The sequence below is a fragment of the Festucalex cinctus genome, chromosome 10, assembly GCF_051991245.1.
Source record: "Festucalex cinctus isolate MCC-2025b chromosome 10, RoL_Fcin_1.0, whole genome shotgun sequence".
Classification (NCBI taxonomy): Eukaryota; Metazoa; Chordata; class Actinopteri; order Syngnathiformes; family Syngnathidae; genus Festucalex; species Festucalex cinctus.
In genome coordinates this window covers 19,815,209-19,836,073 of record NC_135420.1, presented here as the reverse complement: position 1 = coordinate 19,836,073, position 20,865 = coordinate 19,815,209, and the positions used below count along the sequence as shown (strand labels likewise).

The 20,865-nt window shown below is 41.4% G+C and overlaps 2 protein-coding genes across 5 annotated transcripts; both read left to right on the top strand.

The window, feature by feature from the left end:
* The first annotated feature begins 590 nt into the window (after window positions 1–590).
* pias4a (protein inhibitor of activated STAT, 4a) lies at window positions 591–9,185 on the top strand. 4 transcript variants are annotated; one of them, XM_077533499.1, is made up of 12 exons: window positions 591–718; window positions 816–1,287; window positions 3,171–3,552; window positions 3,715–3,799; window positions 3,890–3,931; window positions 4,075–4,165; window positions 4,373–4,501; window positions 4,599–4,704; window positions 4,789–4,862; window positions 5,704–5,864; window positions 6,067–6,218; window positions 6,920–9,185. In XM_077533499.1, the coding sequence occupies exons 2-12, from the start codon at window positions 1,261–1,263 to the stop codon at window positions 7,189–7,191; spliced, it is 1,521 nt and encodes a 506-aa protein (XP_077389625.1). In that variant the 5' UTR covers window positions 591–718; window positions 816–1,260; the 3' UTR covers window positions 7,192–9,185. The 4 variants fall into 4 exon arrangements, with proteins under 4 accessions (XP_077389625.1, XP_077389628.1, XP_077389624.1 ...); XM_077533502.1 differs by lacking the exon at window positions 816–1,287; XM_077533498.1 differs by lacking the exons at window positions 591–718; window positions 816–1,287 and adding an exon at window positions 1,296–1,574.
* A 394-nt stretch (window positions 9,186–9,579) lies between these two features.
* Window positions 9,580–20,526, top strand: map2k2a (mitogen-activated protein kinase kinase 2a). Its single transcript, XM_077533503.1, has 11 exons — window positions 9,580–10,436; window positions 11,396–11,606; window positions 12,933–13,079; window positions 13,155–13,232; window positions 13,338–13,389; window positions 15,642–15,766; window positions 17,139–17,352; window positions 17,446–17,510; window positions 17,586–17,647; window positions 18,754–18,799; window positions 18,880–20,526. Exons 1-11 carry the CDS (start codon window positions 10,348–10,350, stop codon window positions 18,988–18,990), a joined length of 1,200 nt encoding a protein of 399 aa, XP_077389629.1. The 5' UTR covers window positions 9,580–10,347; the 3' UTR covers window positions 18,991–20,526.
* Window positions 20,527–20,865: the final 339 nt, after the last annotated feature.

Below are 20,865 nucleotides of genomic sequence, written 5' to 3'. Positions count from 1 at the left end.
TGATACTTATTTTTCTTGTATTAACCGTGTTTGTGTGTATTTTGACCATGTGAATCGCTTTGTGAGTGATAAGTACTATAACATAAAATAAATTATACACATTGTATTTGTCTGTATTTATGTGATGAGATCACAAATTGTAAAATGGATTGCACAGATCTGTATTTGTCCTGCATGCATTACTGTATTACCCCTGGTAAGTGTACAATTTACTGTGCCAGTTTATCCCGAGTGATGAATTGGAGCATGTTGCCCTCTTCTGTCTCAAATGAGGAACATGAAGTACAGTATACTGTACTTCAATTTTAGGCAAGCTTGCCCGTCATCCAGTCACCGTTGTAATAATTGCACGTCTGCATTCCTGTTGATGGTCAATAACGTTCATAAACGTTGCAAACAACGAAGACATTTTAATGATAATAAAGACTGAAAATGAGACAAAAAAGAACTTGATCATACTCTGTTGTGTCAACCACACATGTTAAAGAAGAGCGTTGCATTTATTGACGTACTGCAACGTAGAGTGGTGGCAAATCAAAGCACAGGATGTCCTGACAAGATATTGCTATTACATCAATTGATTCGCGGCACGAGAGGGGGTATATTTGCAACGGGCTGTTGAAAACCAGGAATGGATCTGCAGAGAATGGGACTGGATTAAAAACTCGATTTTCCAAACAAATGAATTTTTTGGAACAAACATGACGGAGCTTGAAATGTGAGTATAAGCACAGCGTGGCACTTGTTAGCATTGAAGAGTATATTACTACATTGTTGATTATGTGCTTTGTCTTTATATGTTGGCCGCACTGCAGACAAAGCACCGAGTCCACATTTCCACAGCCCGGAGTGGAATTTTTAGCTCGGACGGGATCCCATCGCTCCATGCGACCTCATCCACTTGACATCCCGCGCTTTATATCCATGAAGAATTGAAAGTCAAGTTGTCGCCCGTTTTGACCAAACAGAGACATTATAAACCCGTATAACCGTGAATATTGGAATATTTTCACGGGTTGCGTCATGAAAGGACACCGGGGCCTAATTTGGAAAAGAGACCCGTCTCTTAGTATTTTTTAAAAAAGTTACACTGTAACTTTAAAAGACGCTGGGCCCGCCCATTTAGACAGGAGTGTTCCGGGTCCCCGTGATTACCACTCTGCGATTGGCCGAGAGCAACTGTCAATCAAAGCAAACTGAGTGTCCCATTGGTGAAAGACTAGCAGTCGGCTGGGACTCTCGCGGTACTGCTGTGTGAAGATGGCGGCCGAACTGGTGGAAGCGATGGCAAGTAGACTCTCATTCGTTTTGCTTTCATAGGAAGCCGGCACGGTCGTGTTTCGAACACCGGGGCGGACGGCGACACCCTCGTCGGCTTTGTTCGAAAACGACAATAAAGCGCGTACTGTCACGTATGTGGCGTAATAGGGTCGCGGAGAAAGCGGCTAGCCTCTGTTGCTAACGTAGCTGTCTACCCAGTTAACTTAGCTATACGGAGGGGTTAGCTTCCTAGCATCACGCTGACTCCGAAGAAGACGCTGAAAATGAATGATGAGCATCACAAGGCGCTTAAGGTGTCTGTTCTAACTGACTTCCATGCGTTTCGAATCGAATTTCATAGAATATGATCTCTTGTGTTACGCGCTTAGTTTGCTAAGCTGTGCACCTGTCAAAACGTCTGCCTGCCATGATTGAGCATCGAAAAAGCAGTTTTCCCAGCAGAGCTAGCCGGCTAGCAGCGCATCTTTTATGGATAATGTTTAAACGAGTACGCATTAAAATGGAACAGACACGGTAATCCTTCCTTGTCAAATAGAACAACCGATCTGTTATTTGTGGTTAGTTAATTGTCAATATTTTGACGTTGTTTACATGCTACTTTCGCTTTAGCACCTGCGATGCGAGCGTCTTAGATGTAAACATCCCTTAGATGTTGTTTAATAGGAAATATAGGAAGTCACATCCTATTTATGTGACGTTAACAAAGCTTTTCTTATAACGCCACAGGCAATGTAAGTAACGTTGCAATGTGGATATGAACACTTTTCAATGGCTTGTGTGTGTGGTGGAGGTAAGTGAAGTCTCCTATGAGTGTACGTGAAGTTCAAGTCGTCAAAAAGAGTGCGTTTCAGTGCTTTGTTTTGTCATGGCCATACATTTGTTCTCTCGTGTTGAAAACGTGCACTTTGTGTTATCCATCCATCCACCCATTTTCTTGACTGCTTATTCCTCACAAGGGTCGCGGGGAATGCCTATCTCAGCTGGCATTGGGCAGTAGGCGGGGTACACCCTGGACTGGTTGCCAGCCAATCGCAAACTTTGTGTTATGAAGTGGATATTTTGCCGTTCTCGGCAACCCGCCGCCTAGCGCTATTTTTGGAGTGAATCACTCAAGAATTACAAGTACAAATTATGCGCCACTGAATGTGCACTAATTCGTGACATGAGGTAAGGCGATGACCCCCAAAATGAAAAAACTGTCATACAAGAGTTAAGCAAGTAACATATTAGTCTATTTGGTGATAATGTAAAATAAGCCAAAGAAAAAGTTAAATGCAGCAGTTTCAAGTAGAGCTGCAGCTATCAAATATGTGCATGCAAAGTGCCGGTGTTGTTTTTCCCTTCCATTTACACAGTAGCAACTATGACTTTGAAAGTGTGTGCCATTAAAAGACAGGTCCTTGTGACGTGTGCATCTACGAATGAAAGTGTCGTTGGCTGTAAAGTGAAAGCGTACTTTTTTTTTCTTTCAATTCATCATTTCAGCGCTAGTTTCAAGGCAGTTTGTTGTTGGCTGTTACCTTTGAAACCATTATTTATTTATTTATTTTTATCCAAACTTTCATAATATTGGCAGTTCTGGTGCCAAAACACCTGAAAAGAAGTTAGTTTTAGGACTGACATGAACATTTTGCAACCACAAATATGACACAGACATACATCCATTCCTGACAGGTGTTTGTCTTCAATGCTTTTGGTGAATAGTAACTTGAAATTGTTAGTCATATGGTACAAATTGTGTTTTCCTCATTTTGAGTGCCTCCAGAATTGATGGTTAGATCAGTTATTTTGCATACCCAAATGTAGTATTTAACCAAATTTGAATACTATCTCAAGGAAGTCATTTTTATCAGTCATGTAATCTCTCTCCTTATGTTTTCTCAATCCAGAACATGGTCAAAAGTTTCCGGGTCTCTGACCTGCAGACTCTGCTGGCTTCTATGGGCCGCAGCAAGAGCGGCTTAAAGCAGGACCTGGTGGGCCGGGCGCTAAGGCTGGTCCAGACGGAATACAGCCCCGAGCTGCTCAAGAACGTGCGGCAGCTGTACGAGTCGCGCTTCCCCAGAACCTCTGGCTGGCTTGCGGCGCGGCGCCCGGAGGGCATCCCGGTTTCCTACTCGTCCCTCAGCTCGGCTCCGTCTGCCACCTCTCAGGGCGTTGAATACCTCAACGGCATCTCCAAACCAATGGCCACCCCGGCGCCAGAGGTGAAACTGGTGCCACTGCCCTTCTATCAGACTTTGGAGACACTGCTGCCACCTACAGAGCTCAGTGAGTATGCACGTGATTCATTCAATACATATATATATATAGTGAACACGCACCGTTCTCAGGGGTGAGAGACTAGACAGGATTGGCTGGGGCCGCCCTTGGCTACTACTGTTTGTGGTGATACCATATAATAAATGATTGGTGTTTGATGTCTTTTGACAGTTGCCCAGAATAACGAGACATTGCAAGACAGTCAATGCATGTTTGAGTTAACATCAAGTCAAGCAGACCAAATCAGAAACGCAAGGTAGGAATGTGGAGCGTTTCCCAACTACGCCTATTTGTAAACATGCCCTCTTCAGCCAGCACTATAACTTGTGGTCTTTGATTATTGCAGTGAAATACGGCCAAGAATTAAATCAATCCAGGTGGTTCTTAGGTAAGAATCAACTGACATTGAATTTTACCACACTGGGTGTCATTTCCTGGAATGAGCACATATCATCATCATTCACTTAATCGAAATCATTGTCGTTCTGCAAATTTTGTTTCAACATGATGGCAATCTTTTCTGTGTTGCAGAATATGTTACACAGACTCCATTGGGCTTCAGGAGGACCAATATCCTCCCAACATCGCTGTCAAAGTGAACCAGACCTACTGTCATGTCCCGGTGAGTTACATTATAGTGTACTACAGAAACATGACTGGCTTGTTAAAACACTTTCGGGCCACAATAAGACAGGTCTCAATGTTGCACATATTTTTTCTTGGCCAAATTCAGATTTGAATGTGCATTTAAGCATCCTGAAGGAATCCAGGCAGTAATTTCCAGAAGTTTCTCCAACAATGTTGTCATTCTTTGCCATTTGTCCTTCAGGGCTCTTACCCATCTAACAAGCCTGGCGTGGAACCTCGCCGTCCGTGTCGACCTGTAGACATTACTCCTTGTTTGCATCTTTCCACCGTCACCAACAGAGTCACTGTCACCTGGGGAAACTTCGGCAAGGTCGACGTCTATGCACAGCGCACACCCTATTCATGAGAAAGAATGTTCTACTGTTAATTGCCATGTACTCAAGACTTTTGAATGTGTGTGTTTTCAGCATTACTCTGTGGCAGTGTATTTAGTGAGGATGTTCACCGCGTCGGACCTCTTCAACCAGCTTAAACTTTGCTCTGTGGAGAGTGCGGAGCGCTGTCGTGAGCGCAGTGAGTGTTCATCTTTTACTCTTCTATTAAGAGCTTTTTGCCCAAATTGTTTGTCATCATGCTTTTTCCTGTATTTATTTGTAGTTCAAGACAAGCTACGTTTTGACCCAGAGAGTGAGATTGCCACTACAGGCCTCAGGGTTTCTCTCATTTGTCCAGTGAGTGTTTGTTGTTTACTTAAAGGGGATCTTCGATGGAAATTTCTTTTGTTTTTTCTTTTCTTTTTCAGTTTGTTTGCAAAAATAATTGGGTTTCCTTTGTACATGGCTTGGCAGTTAATCAAGCACATACTTGCTTGTGTGTATGCAAGTTTCTGACTGTCAAAGTAACCTGAATGCAACATGTTAATTGTGTAGCAAACGTGTTACGTAGGGTTATTCAGCCCACTCTGAGCGTGGGTTAACCCATTTCGGCCTAAAGTGCCTAGCAAAACATGTCTCTAAAAGCTATAGGAGAATTTAGAATCAGCCCTTGAAACCTGAAGCTCTCCTGCAAATTCAACAATATTGTCGGTGCTGACTAAATAATTGATATTTCAGCCTCTGTAGTAGAAACATAATTCCAAAAACATTTGAGAGCTTATTCCTGTGGCAGCGGCTTTCACATGAACCTGACTTTATTATTAAAATCCTTCAATATTTTTTAAAAACTCCTAAGTGGCATGACAGCTTGAACAAAATTCCAGGAAAATCATAGAATGTTATTTTATAAATATGATTAATTGAAAAAAATATATGGCTGCTTTATCGATGATTAAAATTATCTATTTGTGAGCAGCTCTTAAATTGAAAAATTTGCAGCTAATCAATGTGATCAGTATCGGCCAATTTCACTCCTGGATGATCGGTCTTGGAATCGTCATCTTAAAACTCTGACCAGCGCATCCCCACTTAAAATCAGTTGATCTAATCCATTGAAAAGTCAATTTCCTCCGAATATGTTCCCTTAAATACATAATGAAAAATGGCCATAACACTTCATACCTCATTGTCTCCTCAGCTGGTGAAGATGCGCATTGGTGTGCCATGTCGAGTTCTAACCTGCGCCCATCTACAGTGCTTCGACGCAGTCTTCTTTCTGCAGATGAATGAGAAGAAGCCCACATGGACCTGCCCCGTGTGTGACAAGCCGGCGCCCTTTGAGCTGCTCACTATTGATGGGTAAACTTGTGCCCAATTAAAATACTCTGCAACTCTGAAGTATTTTGTGGGGCATATTTTTCCCAAATATTTGGAAATGTCCACTCTGTCAGTAGACACATGTTTGACTTGTAACTTGGGGTTGTCGTTATGTTAGAGTGATTTGGTCGTGCAGCATTGCGTCTGTTTTAGGAAAGCTCACTTATGTGTGTGCGTTTGTCAGGTTGTTGTCTGAGATCCTGAAAGAGACGAGTGAGGAAATCGAGGAAATTGAGTACCTAACAGACGGCTCCTGGCGACCAATCAACGACGACAAGGAGAAGGAAAAGGAAAGAGAACGCAGTGACACGCCAGATTACTCGATGGTCGATATGTGTAAGTGGAAAAACACTTGTTCTATATTACCATATTGCACAGATTTCCCCAGAATGCACAGGAGGCGACACCTGGTTGGTTTTCATGCAAACTCCTGGCTGCCTTAACATCAAATGTATTTGTCACCTTTATCCACCTGTCAGAAAGAAATCACAGAAGCAGGACAAAATTTTGTCTTTACATTCAGATAATTAAAAGCTGAATCCACACATTAATAATAGAGCTGGTTTTAAGCCTGATTTCTCTCTTCTGAAAGTAAGCAAAATACTCACCATGATGTACGATGTGTAAAATGGAAAATGGCCATGGACTTGAATGTTAGCCAATTAGAAAGTGACCTGAAGCTAGCTACTTTGTAAAAACTAAGGTGCTAAAAATGTGTTGTGTTTTGTGTTGTGGTCTGTACAAAGCTTAAGATGCATAGGATGTTCCGCCTGGTACTGCGACATAAACCAGCTAATTTACAAGTCAACTTCCAATCTTCAATTCTGTATGTGTGATTTCACCCATAATGTGTGGGCAGGCCCCCCAGAGACCCAACTTATTGTATACAAGACATTAAAAAGTCAATTTTCGTTCATATGAGTTTGAGGGGGGGAAAGCCAGATTTATGGATCCTGAGCATTCTGGAAATGGGAATGCATGATATCTGTGTGATTGCGAGTCTGCAATTTTCTCAAACTTCCATGTCCTGATTCCAGGCGTGCCCGAGACAAACGGCCACTCACCGGCCCACAGCAGCACCAGCCTGTCAGGCAAATCCGGAGGGGCCGCGTCGGCGAGCGGCGGCGTCGCCGGAGGGCCCCCTGCGCCGCCCGGAGGCGTGGTGGTGGATCTGACTCTTGACTCGTCTTCTGAGGAGGAAGGGGGCGGCGGTGGCGGCGACAGCGAGGACACTGATGATAGCGCGGACAGCCCCACCCCCAAGAGGGGCCGATACAACTACGACAAGGACTTAGTCACCGCCTACTGACCCCCCGCAGCTACTCTTCAACGCCACGCTCTCTCTCTCATGGACGTGACAAAGGGAGGGGAGCTGAAAACATGGAGAATGGAACAGTAATACGCTAGACACAGTGACACCCCCACCCCCTCATCCCCCACCAAAAAAAAAATATATATATATATATCTGAAAACATCACAGCCTTTTAGCAATTCCACACAGATAAAGACCCTTCAGTCTAGCATCATTAGGGTTGTATCTCATTGAGCGGCAAAGGTAAAGGGTGTGGGCATGTAGCAAATGTTTTTTTTTTGTTTGTTTGTTTTTTGTTTTGTTTTTTGGTTCAGGTTCAATCAAGGTCGCAAATCAGCACAAAGACATTCACCAGACGTAATGGTACCAAACCATTTTTCTTGTCGAAGAAATTTTGATCATGTTCAAATCAAAATTTCTTTGAAAGGCTGAACTGTCGGCAAATGTCTGCACAGTTTGCAATCTTGAACGAGACCTTCCAAAAAAAAAAAAAAAACGTTCCCTACGTGTGTACACCCTCACAAGCCTTAACCTCTGTGAGTTACAGATTTTAGGATTCCTGTTTGTACTCAACTCAACCACTGGAAGCCAACCACTTTTGGCTTGACCATCCTGCAGTGAATATTTGTACTGTACTTTCCTCAGTGAGTGAAATTCATTGGATTACCCTCTCCCTATCAACTATGACATTTTCTTGATCAACAACTTCTTTGCTGTCTGACCAGGAACAAAATGCTCTTACGTGCGTCTGATTTTTGGCACATTTGAGCTCTTTGTGCTACTCAGTAAAGGTGAAAAAAGAAACAAATGGCAAAAGAATAATCCGAACGTGATGCAAACCTCCTATGGCATGTTTTTTTTTTGTTTTTTTTGTTTTTTTTAAGGATTTGATCGGTTTTATTTTTCAAAGTATAGGACATCACCAGTGTGTTTGTGTGATGCTTTACATTTCCTTTAGTTGCCCATTTTAGTTAAAAGAAAATACATATTTAAAAAAAAAAAAAAAAAAAAAAAACTACCTCAGTCATTCCCCACTAAGACAGACAGAACGAGCAATTGAAAGACTTTCTTATGCCCATTTTACACTGGAGATTTTTTTCCCCCCTCCTTTTTGTATTTAATTTCATTATTCTATGCAGTTCGTGTTGAGTGGGATCAGTGCTGTTGTTTGGCATCTATTTTGAGATCCCCTGCCATTGCTAAAACCATTGTCGTTCAAGTACGACATCCGTTGGCTGTACAGTTAGCAAAAGAGAAGCCGCTTTGCTCTGCTTGTTCTCCTTTATGAGGAAGTATATAAATTATTCACAAATGCTGTTATCCTCACTCTACATTTAATGCATCTTTCAGTTATTGAATCTTGTGGGCGGTTTGGACGTTGAACTGTCTTGCTTCGTAGGCCTTTGCTGTTTTGCAGTAGGTTTAAAACATGCCAGGAAATACAAGCAACATCCCCATCTACCCACAACCCTCCACTTCAGTTTGAATAGGATCTTTTAATTTGGGACCCGGAGCCGTTTGCACACCTTTTGTTTATGACTTTAAAGCCATTGTGTATAGTGAGTATCCATCCAAACATTTGCCACAGCACAAGACCAGGAAATTGTGAGCATCTTGTCTCTTGTTGCGCTTAACACGGGAATTACATTGATGCTTGGCTTGGAATTTGGTTGTATGTTGAGTTAAATCTGGTCTTCCAACTTGGTTTCTCACCCTCACTTGGTCATGATCTCTGTCTCAGCTGCAGGTTTGCTTCTATGGAACAGAGCCAGATTTGGATTTGTTTTTTCTTTCTTTTTTTTTGGTGAGGGCGAGCATGAGGGGCCGAGTGTATCGTTCGGACTAGAATATGTTGTGGCATCTCTTACGATAAAATGCATAAGGTAGCATGGACAGATGCTTACAATCCATGATGTAAATGTTTTTGTTTTGTTGTTGGTTTTTTTTATATGTTCATATTAAAAGTCAATAAAATTTAAATAATATTTTATTAAGCCTCGAATTGCTTCCAGTTGTTCCAACAGGCAAAACAACCAGAAGGGAAGAAGCAAGGTTGGTTACCTGATGATGACTGAGGACTTGAAGTGGGTGTGGTTCAATAAATTCCAGATGCTCAGCCTTGAGGATGCGATTGTACAATTTAACAATGATCGAATTCTAACAACTGTTACTGATGTATGGAATTAAAGTTAAGTTCTTAAAAAAAATAAAAAGGTATGTTGCCATTTTTTGTTGTGGTCCAGAACATTCATTTCAATGGAGAAGATTATTTGAAAATGAGATACAAGTTTTTAGCTACGAGCATGTACTGAACTAAAGTCGTATCTCGAGGCACCACTGTAGTGTCGAAGCCTTCAGTTCCCTCATTTGACCATTGGGTGGCAGCAATGAGCACATACCACTGACTTGCTAATAAACTGGCAAGAAAGCAGCGTCGTCCGGATATGATTTGTTAAAACGGGCGATTCCGATATTTCCTTTGAATTGTTTTTTTTCCCCCCTCTCTCGCTTTCTCTTTCTCTCGAAGACTTTTCAGTTTGGACCCGGTACTCTCGCAGAACTGACGGGCTTTCCCTGTGGGTGTCACTCAGGTCTGCCGCTTCCTGTATTGACGGACCACCACCAGTCACAGCCAAAAGCCCTGCCGCCCTGCTACCCGGCCACAGAGTCCCCCCCCCGCAACCCGGTTGTAACTTTGCGGAGGGACGCCAGACGACCACCATCAGCCGCCCCCCGGTGCTACCGTCGGTTAAACGGGGGGGAAAAAACGTGGCGGGCCGCTGAGTCTCGCGGCTTCCTTTTTCCGGTAGCACTAGCTAGGTGGCTAATGGCTAGCAGCAGGTAGATAACTCCGATACGAAGCGTCCAAAAATAGCAATGCGCTCATCTCAAATACTATAAACAACTTGCAAGGACCCGTTCATTAGAAACGCCTCGGTATGTTACGTCTTAGCCAAACATTGGAGTGACACGGCTCGTCAGTGTCATCTTTTCGCTGACGATAGCCAGCTAAGTCGTTAGCCACCTAGACGTGATCCTGTTGCTCGCTAGCCAACGAGGGAAAGGGCCACAACTCCTCGGCTCGGCACAGTTTAGTGCGTTTTTGTGGACACTATTTGAGCTTTACAACAGTTCCCCCACCGTTATCTGACATGCCCGTCAAAAGAAGACCGGTTCCGTTGAATATAACGCCCATTGGAGAAGGGCAGCCCACCTCAAACACCACTGATGCTGCATCCGAGTGAGTACCATGACAATGATACCAAAATATTTTCTACTGTGTGGATCTTTACATAACGGTGAAATAGTGGTTGGCACGTCTGCTTCGCATTTCCGGGGTTCCAATCTCGCCTCCGGCCTTGCTGTGTGGAGTTTGCATGCTTTCTCCGGGCACTGCGCTTTCCTCCCACGTTCCAAAAATCTGCATCCTCTGCGAGTGTATGTTGATAGAAATGTATAATAAAGTAAGAAAGAAAGAAAACCCTGCTCAATAATTCAGGGTTGTCAACTCATTTTCGTGAGACAAAATCCTCGAACTTTTTATACCAGGTGCACTTATCCGCAATATTTTGCTCTTAATCATGATCAACATTAAAAATACACTAATTATTGTAGGGCCGGCTGATTATGGCCCTCTAAACATCGACCAGTTACAGCAGTTATACACAAGTGACACTGGTCTCATTATTTATTGCACAGAATGGTACATTATTACCATATTCTTAAAAATATTATGAGCACAAACTTGTTCCCCATATTAGATAATAGATATAGTTTGTTGAAACTCACAAATCACTGTTGGGACAAATTCCCCTCTTATCTTGCATCATCACTTAGTGAAAAGTGTGTCTATTCTAATGAAATGTCTGTACTTATGGTGTTGACTTATTTTAAATAAGCCGTAAACAATTTACACGTTAATATCTGATGGACCACTTAAAATGATATGACAGGCGAGATTTGTGCTTGAAATTGTCCATAAAATCTTATGACCAATAAGCAGTTTGGAAAATGTATGGACGTTTTGATGTGCCCTCTGATTGACTAACGACCAGTCCAAAGTGTATTCCGCTTCAAGTTCTCACCCAAAGTCAGCTGTGATAGGATCCAGCTCCCTTGTGACTCTAATGCGGACCAGCGCTACAGAAAATGGATAACCATGAAGTTTTACATAACGGTGCCGTACCATTTTCCTTCCAGAGCAAACCTCGAGGCCTTACAAAAGAAACTGGGAGAGCTGGACCTGGATGAGCAACAGAAGATGCGACTGGAAGCCTTCCTCACCCAGAAAGCGCAAGTCGGCGAGCTCAAGGACGAGGACTTTGACCCAATTTGCGAGTTGGGTGCCGGGAACGGAGGGGTGGTCAACAAGGTCCGCCACAAGCCCTCGGGTCTGGTCATGGCTCGCAAGGTGAGGATGAGTGAGCGTGGACATGTTGTATTGCAGGTGAACAGCGGAACTTTCTCAGTCCAGACTCAGTAGCAGTGGTGACGGTCTCAGAAAACAGTAGTAAGATACATTAAACCCCCCTCGGATTTGCGCTGTAACATTCACAAATTCACCTTGCCTTAAAAAAAAAATTGATATGTATCTGAGTCAAAAACGTGTTATGTCTTAATAAGGAAAGTAGTAATTATTGAGTGTGAAACTCTTATTTGTTTGTGTCTGACTGTTGTATATTATTTAGTGTTTATGAACTACATCACAAATTATTACCTTTAATAAAACGACAAGAATTTTCCACTGCACTGTTAAATAGGATAAAAGTTAGTCTAGCTAATTCGATTGCTTTTTCTATTGTCTTGCTAATTTTATGTTGTTTTTTCAGCAGTCTGAATGAATTGAATTAATAATAATAACATGATTAATAGTTTGATTAATCAGTGAGACATTTGCAGATTTTTTCATTATGTGGTTCTTTGATGTGGGATATTTGATGTAGTGCATTGAAGTTTATGTGTGTGAATGCAACCAGTAGGGGGCGCATTTTAATTTAGGTGCAGCCAGTTTGTTGCCTCTGCTTCTTAAAGATGCTGAGTTTGCGTGACCATACCGCTCCATGCCCATATTTGTGGATCAGGTGTTTAACTTGTTTGTTTTTCAACATGTATGTACGGAAGCGTATTGCTGCCACACCTGGAGGAAAAAAACAAACGAACAAAAAAACAAAACAAGAGCCTATGTCACATTTTAACATAATTTGCAAGTTTTTACATAAGTTTCATGTTTTAACATGATCTTTTCACGTTTTCACATGATAAATATTATGCTAAAACATGAAACATATGTAAAAACGCTAATTTTCACATTTTTACATAAGTTTCACATTTTTAAATAAGTTTCATGTTTTAGCATAATATTTGTCATGTTACAACATGAAACTTATGTAAAAGTTTTAAAATTATCATGCTAAAACGTGACATGGCTCTTGTTTAGTTTTGTTTTTTTTCGCTGGTGTGGCAGCAATACACTTCGGTATGTATGAGCAGGTTGGAGTGAATTTGTTGTTTTGCTTGTGTTCAAATGTACAGGTGAGCGTGTTCGTTGTGGAATATTTCTTCAGTATCAAGAATAGACATTGTCATTGTATAATGCAGATACAAAGAAATTGAGCAAATGCACAGTCGCCATCGGCCAGACCCCACCACACACACACACACACACACCACACCCCTCCCTTGACAAAGCCTACCATCCTCTTTATTACTGCATTAACCTGCTTCCTCTCTGTCTCAGTTAATCCACCTGGAAATCAAACCGGCCATCAGGAACCAAATCATCAGAGAGCTTCAAGTCCTGCACAAATGCAACTCCCCCTACATCGTGGGCTTCTACGGCGCCTTCTACAGTGACGGCGAGATCAGCATTTGTATGGAGCACATGGTGGGATATCTTTACATACGCTTAATGTTTGGTAAGGCTTTTTTTTCTGGATACTTACATGTCTTGTCTCTATAGGATGGTGGGTCTTTGGATCAGGTCCTGAAGGAAGCCAGAAGAATTCCAGAGGAAGTATTGGGCAAAGTTAGCATAGCTGTATGTATTATTAGCATTTACATATTATTCAAATATGACGGATGGGTTTGACTAGCAGGCCTTTTGTTTCTAACAACTGTTTATGCCTGTGTGGCTGTTCACTAGGTGTTGAGAGGTTTGGCCTACCTGCGGGAGAAGCACCAGATCATGCACAGAGGTAAAATAATAATTCAAAAAAAAAAAAAAAAGATCTCTAGTGGAACATTTTGGAACTGGCCTAAGTTTACACACACAAAGTGGATTCACCCACCTTAATTGTGACGATATGCACGGACATTAACTTGTCATTTGTTATTCAATTATATATTGTCAGCTTTATATAAGGTGTGCAGACTTGCCTCAGGGTGAGCGGTACTCCGGGACAAGAGTTGTTTATAAGCTCAGGCGGTAATTACCGCCTCTCAAATGTGATTATGAGCAACCTCGCCCTATGTGCCCTTCCTTCGCTCGCTCCTTCCATAGTTTTTTTTTTTTTTTTTCTTTTGTTCTCGCTTCTTCATGCCATCGCTTTGTCACTCACTCCTTGACCTTGGTTGCTGGCAGACAGTCACGCCAAAAAGGACACATTTCAGCGACACAATATATTATTATTATTATTATTATTATTATTATTATTATTATTATTGCCATGCATCCTTCAAAATGAAAATACACTTGTATGCATATTGTTGTTATATCTATCCATGTATATATACTCGAGTGTACAAAATTGTTTACTGCTCGCTTCTCACACAAAATGCCGTTGACAGCAATTTTCCGCGATGTCAGGACATGGGTGTGAGGTTTGTCACCTGACGCACAATTCTCCCTCCTTGTTGTGTTGAACGCAACTGTCGCAGTCAAATAAGTATTTTGTACACCGTCTGCTTGTGTGACTGCGGGAGGCTGTGTTGCTGTGTGAAATCACATCATTATGGCCATATTCACCTGCCTGGGTTCTGTATAAAAGAAAAGAACATACATCAATTGTTCATGCTGCCATTTGAAAACATTTAACTAAATGCTGCTGACATTTTAGTTTTTTTTTTTGTAATTATAAATTTTTACAAATAGGTACAGTTCGCACATGCAAAAATATGCATGTCATCATTAATCCCTCCATAAAAAAATCCATCTAAATAAAAGGAATTGAAAAAAGTAAATTAAAAAAATATTCTTAAAACAATATAATGCTGCTGACATTTTACCATTAAGTGTGAAAAGACGTTAACTACTGTTCATAATAAGATCTTAAAACCAAAACACTCAAAATATCCTAACTTTTTTTTTTTTATGAAATAGACATGGCAAGTGAAAATCATTGGTGTTGAGGGAAGATGCTCAAAATAAAAAAAGGTTTAATGACACTCCTCACATTTTAGGAACATTCTTATTCTTATCACACAAGTGTAGCCTATAATGTTGTTTACCACTGTTAAAGAGATACTTCACTTAGTTAGCCCACCATTATGCAATAAAAAGTTAATTTTTTGTCTATAATTAATTTGATACTTAATTATTTTTCACGTACAATTAGTACCTTTTAAAAACACATTTTTCTTACTTGCTGACGACTGAAAATGACATCACAAGGGCTCAGGTAACCAATCACAGCTCAGCTTGTGAATGTCAAACCTCGAAAACCCCTTGTGATGTCATTTTCAGTCGACAGCAAGTTGCAAAATGTGTTTTTAAAGGTACTAATTGTGCATGAAAAATAATGAAAATACCAAATTTATTATAGGCAAAATGTTTGGCAAAATGTTAATGTTTGACTGCCAAAAATGGTTAAATAAGCAAAGTATTCCTTTAATAACACTACCTTAAAGGTGAAATCAACCTAAAAATGTTCTTTACCATATGTCATATTTACTCCCAATACTCGAAGGACAGTATTCTGATTAATATTGTTTGTGGAATATGAGTTCCACAAACAATATTATTCCACAAACAATATTACAAACAATTCACCCGTTCTTAGCCAACTCAGGGCAGCCATTTTGTCACTTTCTGTCGATTGAAAATGTCATCAGAGTTGCTCAGGCCTCAGCTAACGACTAATAATGGCTTACCTGTTTTCTGAAGCTGAACCATGATTGGTTGTTACCTGAGCCCAGAGCAACTGTGATGTTGTTTTCCGTTGGCAGCAAGTGTCAAAATGGCCGTCCCCTGAGATGGTCATAAACGGGTGGATTTTGCTGCTTAACTCATATTCCACAGGCACAATATTAAATAAAATACTGTGTTTAGACTCGTGGGGCTGCAAAGAACATATGATTGTAAAGGAAATCAAAGACAGAAATACACAGCTTGTTTAAAGTAGTAGATTCATTTGTGATAAGCTCATCTACTAAACCAAAACAAGAACTGAAGGCATTCTCTATCTTGTTTTTGTCCGTGCCCCTACCCCACCCCTGGCCTGGCACATAGATGTGAAGCCCTCCAACATTCTGGTCAACTCTCGCGGGGAGATCAAGCTGTGCGACTTCGGCGTGAGCGGCCAGCTCATAGATTCCATGGCCAACTCCTTTGTTGGAACGCGTTCCTACATGTCGGTGAGTCAGCTCTGCGCCCCCACCCCGTTTCCTCTGGCCCCATCCCCACTTTCCTTCCCTTTCTTTTCCCACATGGAGTGGCGCCGCCCTCTACCTTCTTTCTCACTCCACTGCCAAGAGGCGAGGGCCATGCCCAGGAGAGCGTTTGTTGGCGCATATGTCGGCAACTGTTTTCTCCTTCTCCCTCACTGTTCTTTCTCATCCCGTGGACACCTGGTCTATGCAAACCTCCTCCTACCCATCAGCACCAATTGAGCACCCGTTAAATCATAACACTCGTCAAACTTATGTAAATCATGTCGCTCCCCCACCTTAGGGTGCGGAATAAACATGTACTGGCAACAAGTGGTCGTGTAATCCCTAACAGAATGTCGATTTGGACCAAGAAAGCATTTCTACAATGGCAAAGAAAAAAAGATGACGACACGTGGACTGTTAGTTCTGAAAATCACACTTGAATGTGAATATAATAAACAAAAGCAATTACAGGTGCACTCACATACGTTTGGCCAAGCGTCTTGATTATATATCAAGTCTACGCAGGGCTACTCAATTATGAAGAAAATATTAATCATTGCACAGCCCTAAATCTACGCACTGTACTGTATACAGATATTTTTACTTGTACTGTATGAAATGTACACAAATAAGGAATAACAAAATCCATTATTCACCAGTAATGTTGAAATTTGTACTTTGTTTGATTTTATTTTCTTGGCCTCTTGGGAAAATCTGGAGAGTTGACATCTTAGTAATTCTTATTTACTTTTTGCAAAGTCCATGAAGGCAAATGCCTAACCAACTAACAAATGATGTTCAAAACAATGCCTATAACCTCAGGCATTTGGAATTAGAAACGGTGCGAGAGATCGTGGCAGACTAGACGTTATGATGTCATACAGAGGAGACAAGCAAAAAATTGTTTAATTTTCATGCAAATGCTGAACGCTTTAGTAAGTCTCGGCCTTGAGTTGGAATTTTCAAGGAAGCTCATTAGCATTTTCTGTAAAACACACTAACCTAATCAGCCATAACATTATGACCAATTGCGCCATATTTTGATATCCGAAGTGAGAATGTTCTAAAATATGCCTTTTACAAAGATAACTATTTTGGTTTGACACCATCAGACAGGGGGTTGATGTGTTAATTATTGTGGTTTACTTTTTTTTTTTTACTCGAACTGATTGTGGTCAACAGTATATTACAAGCAGCTCTCATTATAAAGCAGTACAAATAATAAAAAACAGAACTGCCCCTTTCTCGCTATTATCCTCTTCCCGCCACCTGCCAGTGACGCCTCGTGTCCCGGTCTTGGCCCAAGCCTTCAGTCCCTTTGACGTATATACTGTACCATGTGTTACCTCAACAGCCGGAGAGACTGCAGGGCACCCACTACTCTGTTCAGTCGGATGTATGGAGCATGGGTCTGTCCCTGGTGGAGCTGGCCATCGGCCGCTACCCCATCCCCCCACCAGACGCCAAGGAGCTGGAGGCCATCTTCGGACGGCCTGTGCTGGACGGGAGCGAGGGAGAGCCTCACAGCAACGTGCAGAGGCCCAGACCACCAGGGAGGCCCGTGAGCGGTAGGAAAAAAATAAAGGCTTTGTTTACATTTCTCTTCCAACTGTCGTAGCTTCCGTAAGTGTGACTGGATTTCATGTGTGTCTCTGGCACAGGACACGGGATGGACTGTCGACCCGCTATGGCCATCTTTGAACTTTTGGACTATATTGTGAATGAGGTCTGAAAAAAATAATACTGTTTGCAAACTTAGCAATTTTATTGATCAGTTTTTGTTTTGTTATTTTCTCCGCAGCCTCCTCCTAAACTGCCACATGGTGTGTTCACTAATGACTTCCAAGACTTTGTCACAAAATGGTGAGTATTTGACGGCACCAGTGCATTTCTGTGACACGAAATCCTCATGCTTTGCTTTCATACCATAGGTACAGTTTTTGCCTTGGTTTGGAAGCTGGCTGTGTTTTTCTACCTTGCAAAGTTGCGCCGGTCCGGTCCCACATTGTAGCATTTGAAATATGCCGCCAGAAAAAGCGCATTAGGCTGGTAGACTACATTTCCCATATTCATTTTCAGGTTTTTCGACACGGAAACAGGAAGTAGTTTTAGTTCCGGTATCACGAAAACATAGATATTAGCAATTAGCGTTACTAGCGATTAGATGTTGATGAGAATGAGAATGTGAATATAACTGAAAGGAATTGAATTTGAATTAGCCGACAATCATCCATACATAAGTTTGCTCCGATTTACAAGGGCGCACAGTCGATTTTTGATAAACTTAAAGGGTTTTAAGTGCACCTTATGGTCTGAAAAATGTTGTAATTTATTATTTAATTTATTAAATCAGTGTTATGTAGAACGCTTCGAACCACAGCCCAAGTAGGTGGAGCTCAGGTGGTGTCGGAGTACCCACCATTACCTCAATACCAAACCCACACATAAAAATAACTTTAGAAAAACAATGGATGTATTTATCTAACGCTGCGTATCATATTGTAATATGATCATGCAATATAGAGATAATATAGAGAAACAAATATATTAATGTTGTTGCTACCGGTAATTCGAAACGAGATGAGAGGTCAAAGGTGCAAAATAATGTTCATATAGCCTAAATAAATTAAAGAAATTTAATTTGAGTAATTTTAAGAGTTCTATGATATTCTCCAGTTTTTAATAATTCAGCCCTGGAGCCAATTTTTACTGGGGCTTGGTTATTTCTATTCATTTCAATGGCAAAAGATGATTTGACAGGCAAGTGTTTCTAGTTATGTTCTGTACTTTTTTTTTTTTTTTTAAGTTCACGACACCTATTGAGATTCTTGGGCCACTAATTTGAACAACCTTTCTTATTTAATATTATGGAAAAACTATTGCTATCAGTTGTTTTTCTAGTAATTAAGTAGAGAACTAACAGTGGCCTGCCCTGCAATCTCATGTTTTTGTGACCTATGTGCTTACAGCTTGATCAAAAATCCAGCTGAAAGGGCCGATCTGAAGATGCTGATTGTGAGTGGCTCAACTCACCTTGTTTTGTCTATTTTCCCTCGTTTTAATAACCACCCGAGTTTCCTGTCGTTTCCCTCTAGAGTCACATATTCATCAAGCGATCCGAAGTGGAGGAAGTGAACTTTGCCGGCTGGTTGTGCAAAACCATGAACCTCAACCAGCCCAGCACCCCCACCCGCAGCACTGAGTGAAGCCCGCCCGACCGCCCCCTCCCTCCTGGAGCACTGCCCTCGTCACACCGCTGGGTTTTGCTTGCATATTCACATACATTCTCTTGTACATTCACATGCACACACACTGACACTTTTCTCATGTTGTTTTTGGGCTTAAAAACGGTTCTGGCTTCCTCTTATGTATTTGTTCACCAGCAGCAGCTGCAGGGCTCTCGAGTCGTCGTACTGTAAGATCACAAGCTTCATTCACCAGGCCAGTGTCACCTTTCCACTCAGCTGCAGGGGAGGGTGGGATGTAACGCTTTGATTTACGGACGCACTTGTTTTATATTAGCTATTCTGTATGAATCTTTTCTATGGCAACGGTTGATGGCTGATGGGGCTGTTTTTTGATAACGGAGATTCGGACTGGAGAAACCTAAACAGCTTGAAATAGTTTGTGATCAAGATGAATGCAGCAATTTTCATTTACGCAGACCCCTTTTGTCAAACAAATGACCCGAAATGATCTGCCATATTGTAATTACATTTGTCGGGGATAGAGTGCAGGAGAGATGGGCACATTCAGTCATTTTCACTTTTTTGGGGAGTTAAACGATTGAGCGCTCTGAGGATCACAAACCAAAGAGAATACTCGCACTTAACAATGCCTGATCAGTACCCCTCCTTTGTGTCGGCACATTTATGAAGAACAGTACATCAGTGCACTTTGGAAGAAATTCAGTGCAGTTGCGTTGACATTGTTTCCTCATACATTTCAATCACACTCTCCTTGTAGTGGGAGAGGCCAGGAATATACCGTGTCTTTTAATGACGCTGAGAAAACAATGATCAAAAATGTATTCATGGGATGCTATAGCATGGTTTAATCTTTCTTATACTGTGCGTGTGTCTTTTGTTTTAATGGTGCGGATGATCAGCCGATGTTTTGACGAGAACCCCCCCCCTCTGTGCTATCAATATGAATCATTTTTGTTTGCTAATATTTTGTTTTCTTTGTTGTTGATCTGTACTTTTCTCCCTCCCTCAGGTGTGTTTGGTTGCGCTCCCCGCTGTACTGCAAAAAAAATAAAATAATGTGTTGGCACTCCAAAAGCAGCCAGCAGACTTGGCTCGCGCTTTTTGGGAAAACCTCGCACACCTTTGAAGCAAAGTTGCGGTATAATTGGACGTTAAGCTTGAAACAAACATTTAGGAAAAAAAAAAAAAAAAAGGGTTCAACTGAGCATTGTAACCCGGGTCAGTGTTGGTCACATGCTGGTGGTGTTGCTAGCCTTGCTCGAGCTCTTGCATTTATTTTTTTCTCTGCTTTTTTGGATGCCCTCTCTTACTCTTCAAACAATGTGCATTCGTTCCAAGGAAAAATGGATGCATTGTCACTTGTATGTGTACAAAATATACAAAAACTACAGGAGTACTATTTTGCAGTCTTAATATACAACTTTTTTGATTTATGTAAATGACAAGGAAGAGTCATTTATTATAATATAAAAAATGTGTTGGATATGGTTCTAATGTATAAAAGGATAAAATAAAACTTATTTGTGAATGTAAGTTCTATGATGTATGTCTGTCAATCATTGCTAATGTGTTTCCAAAGGACTCATTTAGAAATTGAATGATTAACCAGAATAATTAGTTTTCGAGGCTATCCCCTTTGCTGGACTAATTTTATTGACTGTCAAATCTCGGCTTCAAACTTCCTATGTGGAGTTTCCATCTCCCTGTGCGATTTGTCCTGGTTGGTTGTCCAGCTTTCACCCACATTCCAAAAACTGAATTGGCCATAAATGTGAAGGGTTGTTTATCTTTGTGTTGGCCCGTGATTGACTAGTGACCAGTCTGGGTTGTATCCCAAGCTTCATTTTACCCACATTCCTAATTAGGTCTCCC